Raw genomic sequence first — 10,691 nt, forward strand, 5'->3', positions numbered from 1 at the left:
CTAAAGTGGGCAACACTCTTTCCTGAGGGGCTGGAGGATGGAGAGGGACTCAGTAGCCTCGTGTTCAACTGGGGCCAAGTTTTCTGTTTGATTTGTGGGGGTGGAGGTCGGCAGGGTTGTTAGAATTTTTTTCCTCTGGAAAAGGGGCCGCAGGTTAAATAAGTGTGTGAATCTCCGAACTGCAGTAGGTACCTAAGGCTGAACATACCATCATCTTCCTTCTGAATATAGTAATATTCTGGTATCCTGTCCCAAACTAGCTCCAAGCCAGAGCTCTTCCCAATAACCTTCACTTCTTCTCTTGGCCTCAGCATTACCCCATACCTATATGGGGGCCATGGGTGAAGTTATGGAAACAACAAGGAGGCCCAGGTGAGCAGCAGTGAACGATCTGTTTGTGAGCTGAGTCACCAACTGTGAAACATGGACCCTGCTTCCCGCTCCTCTCTCCTAACTCCCCAGCCCTTTATTTCAGTTTTCCCTTCTCATTTCTGTTTCAGCCAGCTGAACCTTCCTGAAGTCCTTATTTTATCTGCTTTTTCCTCCCAGTCATAAACTCCCCACCAATTCTAAGTTCTCAGGCTTTGCCTGGCTTAGTCATTTAATCCCATTTCAGCCCCACTCTCATAGTTCTGCTCCCAGGAAAGAACTCTCCTGCTCGGTTCCTCTTTGTGGAGGTCATGTGGGCTCCTTCACCTTAGAGTCAGACCTAATCATTCACCCACCCTTTGGTCTAAGGAAATAGTTTACCCTGTCACTCCTGAAAAAGAGTTGTGTGTGTGTGTGCGTGTGTGTGGTTTTTGGACATACCCAGCGATAATCAGGAGTTACTCCTGGCTCTGCATTCAGGAATTATTCCTGAAGATGTTCAGGAGACCATATGGGACGCTAGGGATTGAACCTGGGTCAGCACATGCAAGACAAGCATCTTACCCAAAGTACTATAGCTCACCAACACCCCCCCTTTATTTTTCCTTTTTTGGGCTACGTCCAGCTGTGCTCAAGGGACCATATGCAGTGTCAGGGATCAAATCTGGGTCTGGCCACATGCAAGGCAAGTGCCTCACCTCCTGTGCTGCATCTCCAGCCCCAGGGTCACATATTTTATTTATCTGAAGTGCAGGGGTTTGGGCCACACGTTGTGATGTTCAGGGATCACTTCTAATGGAGCCTGTGCTCCAAGGATTATATATGGTGCCAGGGATTGAACCGATGCTGGCCACACACAGAAGAAAAACACTTGACCTCTGTGCTATCTTTCTGGCCTCCTCTGCAATTTTCTTGACAAAGGTATGATTTCTTTTTTTTGTTGATTTTGTACCTTCCTCTCACTTTCTTCTCTCCTGATTTCTGGCTGTATATATTGGCCTCAGGAAAAATGTGTGTGTGTGTGTGTGTGTGTGTGTGAGAGAGAGAGAGAGAGAGAGAGAGAGAGAGAGAGAGTGCGTGTGCGTGTGTGTGTGTGAACAGAGGTAAAGAAAACCAAAAACAGAAAAACAAAACCCTAACTGAGGCATCTATCACTTCAATTTGGAGAACTAAAGACTTCAACATTCCAGCCTATCAGTGGTGTCCCAACTCTGCCTTTACAATACCAGTGAAGGCGAGGGAGATAGAAAAGGAGTTAGGGCACAGTGTCCTGCATGTGCCCTACCCAGATTCAACCCTTGGCACCACATGAGCCCCTGAGCATCACCACATGTGGCCCTGGCAGCCAATATGTGCTTAGGTGTCACTGTGTTGTTCCTGCAGGTTCTGGTGTCACAGGACCCTCACACTGAACCACCAGTCAGAAGAATCATTGGGAGTGGACCCCAGGTCCCTGGAGCACCAATGTGAGCCTCCTCAACCCAGGAAAAACAAACAACAGCAACAACAACAACAACAATGACAACAAAATCCACCCATTCCTGTGAAGGTATCAGAGGACAACATGCTGATCCTAAAAACCCCTATGAAGTCACTGTATAAAATGTGGTTCCTCCTAGACTTGGCAAGCTACCACTTCTAAACAACCACAACAAAGTTTGAAAGTCCAAATGAACGATGTTAGCCAGAGAGACATTTCCAAAGCTGAAAAGCAGTTCCGCCTTGAGAGCAAAGATAATGCCTTACCCAAAACAACAGCCCCAATTAAGTTGGTAAGAAGCTGAGGGTCAGTGTTTCTTGAGTCAAGGAATAAATAACCAACTGGAGGTTATTAGATTTTTCTTAAAGAAGATTACTAAAACCTTTCCTTTAAATAGGTAAGGCAATTCTTTATCTGGAATTCAAAAAAATATTCTGTCTGAAGGACAAGGAGAAGATTCTCCAAAAAAATGATATTTTTCTTCCTTTGATGTGGCTTTTATCATTTCTCCTGCTTTCCTAGCGTCTAAACATCATGGGTTTGAGGGACCTCGTCTCATTCTTCTGTCCTGGGACCAACATTAGCTCAATAGTCTATTTTCTTGTCCGTCTCTAATCTACTTCTAATGGAATTTAACTGGCTTTAGTGCAATCTAAACAAGATGAAAGAAATGGTAACAGGAAGTGGTAAAGATTAAACACTCAAGTACAGTTCCAGAACAATGATCTTCAGGCTCTAACCGACCAATGACATCAAATTCCAGGGGTCACAGCCAACATCTCCAACCACATCAAACATCAGAATCAGTGCGAAGACTGGTGCTGCTTTTGATGAAATGGCAACGAGGCAATGGTCTAACACTGGAATGTTCCCTGAAATAAATTATTCTTTGCAGAACACAAAATAATACAGAGTATGTACACTCTAGATCTGCAATCATCATTCAGTAAAAAAGATGATTATCATGGAATTATAGAGTCCATTAGGAACTTCTGGTGACTTATTTATATCTTATACTTCTATACTTTATAACACTCTAGCTTCCAAAAGGAAGATTAAGTAAATCAAAATACATAGACTCCCTTTGGATCCGGCTGCGGAGCGAGCATGATGGAAGAGCCCAAGGGAGCGCCCTTGGACTCCAGGCAGCCCACTGAACTAATTCCGGCATGGGACCAGAGACCCCACGGTGCGCTGAAACAGTGGGACCCGGGCATCCCCCAATTCTTTTAACCTGTCTCTCTCTCTCAACTCCTCCCTCCTGAGCACAGCACAGGATCCGCGGTTTTCCTGAGCGCAAAATGGAACCGGCGATCCAGCTGAAACAGGACGCTTTCGCGCGCTTGCGGGAGACCCCAGGGGGCGGGGGCGGCGACCCCCGCCCGCCGCAGATAGATATTTAAACCCACCTCCCCCACGTGTGCTTCCCTTTGGATCCGGCTGCGGAGCGAGCATGATGGAAGAGCCCAAGGGAGTGAGTGCCCTTGGACTCCAGGCAGCCCACTGAACTAATTCCGGCATGGGACCAGAGACCCCACGGTGCGCTGAAACAGTGGGACCCAGGCATCCCCCAATTCTTTTAACCTGTCTCTCTCTCTCAACTCCTCCCTCCTGAGCACAACGCAGGACTTCTCCATCTTATGAGCACCATAAAAGGGTAAAAGTTTGTAGTGATGTTATTTCTGGTTGTACTTTCCCTGGACTTTATACAGAAACCCAAAACCGCGCGACCTAATGTCATCTTAGCATCAGCAATATGTAATGGTTCGCTTTTAATGGGTCGGACTTTTGTGGGAGATCCTAACAAGAATAGTAAGTCTGTTGCTGAAATATTGAAGGCAATCAAAACGGTAGCCATCTCTCTAGACTAAACTAAGCTATATCCCCACGCCAGCTGAGAAGAAATTTTCTTCTTTCTCGGGAAGAAACGCGGCGTGTCGTCAACTACAGTGTGATGTCCATTAAGCAAACAGACCTGGTGGCGTGGGAATGGGATATAAGGGGAAAAATTATGTACATGGAACAGTGGGACGCTGGTGGAATCTCGAGCCGGAGCCGATACCAGCGCAAGACCTTCGGTTCCAGAAACTGCTTCCAGACACTCTACTAGTCTATCAACTAAGCCAGAGCCCCACGTCTGCTGATGACGGGAAATAACCATCCTTTTCGTTTTTTGTTTTCGTTTTTTTTTCCCTTGTCAGGCAGCGTGGCGATTACTAAACAGGCGTGAACTCGGTGGCGCGGGGCAAGGGGGAAAAAGAAAAGTTATGTAACAAACAGCGGGACTTAATATCTCTATATTCTTAGTAGTGGAGAACTATCAAATGCCTCCTTGGCAATAGGACTGCTTTTCTTTTTGGGGGGAAACCCCAACAACGGTAGTGAGTTGTGTGTTGAAACATGGAATGTAATCGAGATAAGGCATAAACGAAGTGAAACTTATCAAGTACAAGGGTGGGGACTGGGGAGGTGGGAGGGGGCGGCAGGTATACTGGGGGGGTTGGTGATGGAAGATGGGCACTGGTGAAGGGAAGGGTGTTTGAGAATTGTATAACCGACATAATCCTGAGAACTATGTAACCCTCCACATGGTGATTCAATAAAATTTAAAAAAAAATACATAGACTCTCACAAACAATGAGAAGAGCCATTTTGCACAGAAATAAAGAAATCTGAACAATGACTAAATTTTTCTGGCATCATTAACTGAAATAGCTACCCACAGGCCAAGGAGACAGCACAGAGATTATCTTGCCTATCATATGCCTATCTTGCATGCAGCTGACCCCAGTTAGATTTCCTGCCCCAGATTTGGCCTCCCCAGCACAGTCAGGAGAGAACCCTGAGCACAGAGCCAAGAAAGAGTAACGCATGTGGCTTCAATCCCCTCCCAACACACACACAACAAAACAACAGCTACCCAATGAACCTGCCCTTTGTGAATTATGCAGCAAGCAGGCTCGTTTCTATTACACATTCCATTTTCACAACACACTCAAGTCTGGCTATTATTCTTACTGTCGTGTGAAAGCACAGGAGTGACTCAGGAATTCAGGGCCACTGAGTGACCTGCTCAACGTATCAGGGCTTTATGAAGCCAATCTTCTGTTCTTAAACCTCCGAGTAACTAGCCCAAGTCCTGCACTGAAACTGTAAGCTTCAGGAATACAGAGCTGGCCAACAAAAGATGTACCTTTACTTCATATAATAGCACTGTAGCACTGTCATCCCACTGTTCATCAGTTTGCTGGAGCAGGCACCAGTAACATCTCCATTGTGAGACTTGTTGTTACTGTTTTTGGCATATCAAATACGCCATGGGAGGCTTGCCAGGCTCTGCCATGCAGGCGGGATACTCTCGGTAGCTTGCCAGGATCTCTGAGAGGGACTGAGGGATCGAACCCAGGTCAGCCACGTGCAAGGCAAATGCCCTACCTGCTGTGCTATCACTCCAGTCCATATAATATACAAAAAAAGAAAGAAGAAGAAGAACCAAAAACACTTTAAACAGATCAAAGACCTAAACATACTAACTAAAACTAGAAAAACTTTTAGAGAAAAATAAAAAATAATAAGCACAGGAGTAAATCTATGTGACCTTGAGTTGGGCCACAGTTTAAGACAGCACTAAAAGCAAAACCAAAACATTTTAATAAATTGAACATCGAAATGAATAGCTTTAAGGGCTGGGGATCTGGCTGAGTACTAGAGAACAAACCGTTCATGTATAAAGCTCTGGGTGCTGCAAATAAAACGAAAACATAAAATACTCAGAACCTTGTGGTGCAAACAATACCATCTAGGAAGTAGAAGACAATCCACAGGCTAAGATACAGTATCTGCAGAGTACGTGCTAGTGTTTGCTTTCAGTAAGAGGGGGTGCTGTGCGGGGATCCTAATGGGTGCTGTGCTGCTTCTGGAAGAACAGAAATATTCTAAAATGTACTATGGCAGTGGCTGTATTCCATAAATATTCTAAAGCCCATCGACCAGCAGCACACTAAGTGGAGGGCTTTACCTCAACGAAGACGTGCTGAAGACCACCAAGGTTAACCATGGGGATGCTGCAAGCACCCTGCTCTTCCCCTGCACCTGGTGGGGGGCAGGGCAGTCCCTCTTCGGACCCACACCCTTGGAGTCAGCATGAAGCAAGCTTCTGCAACTCAGGGCAGCAGCCACCTGTCTGCTGAGCCCCCAGGAACGGGCCTAATGTTGCAGAGCAGAAAGCTCGCAACGCCCCCCAGAAACAGTCCTGTTCTGCCCATGCACAACACTGGGCAAAGCCTTCCTCGATCCTGAACTTCTCCCACTTCCCACCCACCCACAGTCTGTTATTCTAGGTCACCAGACTTGAAATAGGTGTAGCGTGAATCAGCTGGAATTATATAACGCTTTGAGAGGAAGGCCCTTTCCCAGTCCTTAATCATGCCCTGAGTGAGGCAGGCTGTGATGCTGCCCAGTGATCCCACCTTTCTGGGCCTTGACGGTTCTGTAAAATGGGAATAAAGGCAACTGTGTCTTAGAACTGCTATGAAGATGAAATGAGTTAACCCCTGTAAAGTGTTTAGCGTAGTGCCTGGCACTTTATGTTAATAAACATTCCACTAATCTTATTACTAACTAGTAAATCTCATTTTCTTTTTTTAATTTTTTCTGATTTTTTTTTATTGAATCAATGTGAGATAGACCCTTAAAAAGCTGTTCGTGATTAGAGTAAATCTCATTTTCATGGAGAAGATACAGGAGTTCTACTAAGCACGTATAAACATGCATATGGCATAGTCCATGCTTGAAAGTATTGAAAGCCCATACTTTCCAGGCTTGAAAGATACAAGTACCATGCAGTACCTGGCCCTCTGCTCACATACACACTACACACACGCACACACACAGGGGGCTGTAAACTGAACAGCCCGTTCCTGTTCATTCCACTGCAATCTTTAAGATCTGAATCAAGGGTTTGCCACTGTCAGAAAATTCAATGTTCTGCCACTCAAAGACAATACAGGTCAGAAAAATCAAATCAAATAAACTCTCCACCTACCCCATTTTCCTCTAAAGAAGCACAAGGTACCTAAACATATCTGAGTCTACTAGAAATAAGAATTTTTCTTCCTCTGTTTTTTCTATTTTACTGTTACTTGTGCAAGCAATTTAGACACTATTCTTGGATCTAGAAACTCTCAGTGATACCTGTCAGTTTAACTCCAATTGTGCCTGAGCTGGCCTCCCCACTTATACTGCTTCTACTTATCCTTCAGCCTCTGCTTAAAATTCTTCTTGAAAGAGGCCTTCGTGATGACACAGGGGAGCCCCTACAGCAGACACATTGAAGCATGCTTCTAACGACTTATAGGAAGACTGCCTTTCTATCAGACCATGAGCTCAGGGAGAACAGGGCTGGACCTGCCCCGTCTGGTGTGGCCTGTCCCCTGCTTAGCATAGTGGTAAGTGCAAAGTCAATACCGAGTGAAACAAACACTCTTGCCACCCGTTCCAAGGATCAGCTGCTATACTGCTTTCCTAACCCTTCCACTCAATTTTGACACCAAGCATCCCATAAAGTTGTATGCACGGCAGAAATAGGCAAACATGTCTGTGTTCCTTTAGGAGAAAAATTCAGAATGAGCGAGAACTTCGCCTGGACATATAATTTTAAACTATGTGCAAGATCATAGGGGGAGGATGGGAAGCATAATCCCTCCAAACAAGCTTCCAAAGAAGAAGAAAGTGTGCGGAATCCCGGTAAAAGCTTGTCACTAATACAGGATGCTTTCTTAGGAGACCGCTGCTTAGGACAATAAAGGGCTCGAGAATGAATCTGTCCTTAGCCTGGGCTATTGCTGCTCCCTCCTGACCTAAGGGAGAGTGCTGACGTCTCTCTGGGCACCAGCAGGGCAAGTCCCCTGTAGCATGAACTTCTAGGAACAGTGTGCCCCAAAGAGGGTGCCTTCCTGCCAAATGGTCACACAATGGAAGCACAGGGTGTCCTGATCCCAGGACCACACTCACAGAAGTAACTTCTCTTCCTTGGGGAAGAAAAAAAGTAAATGATGTGCCAGCAAAACAGCCAGCCCCGGGCATCACATGGCCAAGATCTTAGCAGATCCTTCCAGAGATGTTTTCCTTTATTGAAGGACACAGATGGAGGGGGAGGAGAAGTTATTTCCTGACCAGGAAGTAGTACAGTACCAAGAAACTCAAGAATGAAGTACAGAAGGAAAGGGGGGGAGGGAGCTTTGAGGCGCACAGAAACTATGCGACAGAAACGGGCTGAGAGCAATGAAAAGCTCAAGGGGAAATGCTCAAGGGAGCAGAGGGCTGAGCTCAGATGTGGCTTCAAAGGAAACTGTGGGTCCGTGTGGCCCTGCAGGCTGCAGGCTGCTCCCCAGCCTCTGACACCACCAGTACCACAGGGCCGGAGCTAGAACAGCTCCACAATGGGGGCACAGCAAGGCAGGTGCTGGGAGTCAAGACCCCATCTTCTGAAACACCCTCCTCACCTCACTCAAGATGCCGGGCTCTAACAGGTGCGCCTGGTTCCTTCATCAGTCACTCAGCCAGCGCATCCTCCCAGACACACCCTCCTTAGAACGCCCAGAGCATCTCCACACTATCTGCTTCACAGCAACATCTGTTAAAGCCTGGAGGGTACAGCCCCAAGTCCACACAAAGAAAAGGAGGGAGGGGGGAGGAAAACATACCCCGCCTGCCCCCCTTCTCTGAACCTCTGGGAATTACTCTGGTTTCCAATACAATGTAATTCAAAGTAACTGGATCATTTCCCTTAATACAAAGTTTCATTCCAGAGTGCCTAAGGAGTACACAGCATACAGAAGGCGTTTATTACGTACTAGCTGTACAAATTTAAAAAAGAAGGAAAGTTCCTCCTGATCATCTTAACAGTCAAGCCACAGCTCACGATATGTACTTTCACAATAAGAAAGGAGAAGAGAGTGTTATTTTAAAACCATTCGGTTCAGCGGAGCAAATAAAATCTCACTAATATTTGCATTCATGATTTCGGAATTTGGGAAACAAAAAGAAAAAAAGAAAAAAGAAAAAAAACACCGCCACGTCTCCCTAGGAGGGCGGCAGCTGTTGACCCGGGACTCTGACACCCGGCGGGCAGGCTGATGACTCTAGGGAGGACAAAGGGAAAGTGTCCGCTCAGGCTCAGAAAAGGGACCTTTCACCTCGGCGATGGCCCGTGGCCGCTGGCGTTCGATAGGAACCTCCCCGACCTGCGAGGTGCGGGCTCCTTCCTCCTGGGGGACCCCGCCCTCCCGCCCACCCCGAGGGCAGGGTAGCGGGCTTTTCGGGTCACCCGGGGCTTCCAGACTCCGTGGGAAAAGAGTGGTCCCTGCCCCCCGCAGCCCCCGAGGCAGGAGCAGGGGAGACCGCGGTCCTGCTGGAGAATTACTACGGGGTGGGGGGCGTGGGGGGCGGAATGTTTCCTCTCCGCACAGACCTCGCGGCCGGGAGATGCAGAGACCCACAAGTCCGGGGCGCAGAGACCCCGCAGCCCGGGGAGGGCGTGGGGACCGCGCAGCCCCGGGTGGACGCAGAGACCCCACACCCCCGGGGAGCGCAGAGACCCCGCAGCCCGGGGAGGGCGTAGAGACCGCGCAGCCCCGGGTGGGCGCAGAGACCCCACACCCCCGGGGAGCGCAGAGACCCCGCAGCCCGGAGAGAGCGCAGAGACCTCGCAGCCCGCGGGGGGTGGGGGGACGCAGAGACCCCGCAGCCCGGGGGGGTGCAGAGATCCCGCAGCCGAGGTGAGCGCAGAGACCCGCAGCCCGGGGGTGGGCGCAGAGACCCGCAGCCTGGGAGACGCGGGGAGCCCGCACCCCCGTGGGGCAGCGCAGACAAAGGCCGGGCGGGCGGCCGCACTCACCGCTCAGGTAGTTGGTCCACTTGTACAGCACCCCCTCCATGGCGCCGCCGCGCCCGCGGGCCCTCACCGCCCCAAGCCCCGGGACTCCAGGCCGAGCCGCCGCCGCAGGGCCATCGCCGGGACGCGGGGCCGGCCGCACCTCCTCGGCCCGGGGGCGGGGTCACTGCGGCGGCCGCGGCGCGGGGGCACCGGCGCTCGGGCACCCGGCGAGCCCGCGGGGACGGAGCCGCCTCCAAAGCGCGGCGAGTGACCCCGCCGGGGTCGGAGGCGACGCGACCGGCTCCCTGCGCCTGCCTCGGCCGGGCCCCGGGGCCGCGGACGCATGCGCCGCGCGCCGCGCGCCGCGCTCGGGCCGGGTCCGGAGATCCAGGCCGGAGCTTGGCGGCGACCGGAGGCGGGGCCAGCTTCGGAGGCGGGGCCGGCTTCGGAGGAGGCGGGCTCGGGTGCCAGGAGTGGGGGTGTGTTCGCGGCTTAGCGTGGGACCCGCTGCGGGGCGAGAACCGGCCGCTGACGAGTTTGTCCCACTTCCGGATGCTTGGGCGTCCACGTGGCACCTTGTAGGGTACCTCCTGATTCGCCGGTCCAGTTCTTATCTCAAGACGGACTCATCACACAAGCCCCAGATACCCAACAACAGAAAGAAAGTCAGGAGGGCCAGGAAATTTCAAGATAGAATGCTGTGCGGTCGGTGTCAATAGACGTGATTTAAATTAAATTATATTGGAAGTGGAGTACCCCGGCAGCAGCAGACGCACCTCCAGGAGACTAGCAGAGCTGCAGATCCCCGCCCTCAGCCCAGCCCCCTCGATGAAAGTATGCATTTTAATTTAAAAGTCCGGAGGATTCCTACACATCCTAAAATAAAAGCGAGTATTGTGTGAAGGGAATTTGACCATGGGGAGATGTTAACTGTAGATGAAGTGGAACAGCAAGTTATGAAACAAA

At 49.8% G+C, this 10,691-nt stretch overlaps 1 protein-coding gene across 1 annotated transcript in view; it reads right to left on the reverse strand.

The window, feature by feature from the left end:
• The window catches only part of PLEKHA8 (pleckstrin homology domain containing A8), an 81,578-nt gene extending 71,538 nt beyond the window's left edge, over window positions 1-10,040 (reverse strand). Inside the window, exon 1 of the mRNA XM_055139735.1 lies at window positions 9,747-10,040. Coding sequence (XP_054995710.1) covers window positions 9,747-9,786 — 40 coding nt within the window. The 5' untranslated portion in view covers window positions 9,787-10,040. The remainder of the gene's footprint in view (window positions 1-9,746) is intronic.
• Window positions 10,041-10,691: the final 651 nt, after the last annotated feature.

Source organism: Sorex araneus, chromosome 1 (genome assembly GCF_027595985.1).
Source record: "Sorex araneus isolate mSorAra2 chromosome 1, mSorAra2.pri, whole genome shotgun sequence".
Lineage (NCBI taxonomy): Eukaryota > Metazoa > Chordata > Mammalia > Eulipotyphla > Soricidae > Sorex > Sorex araneus.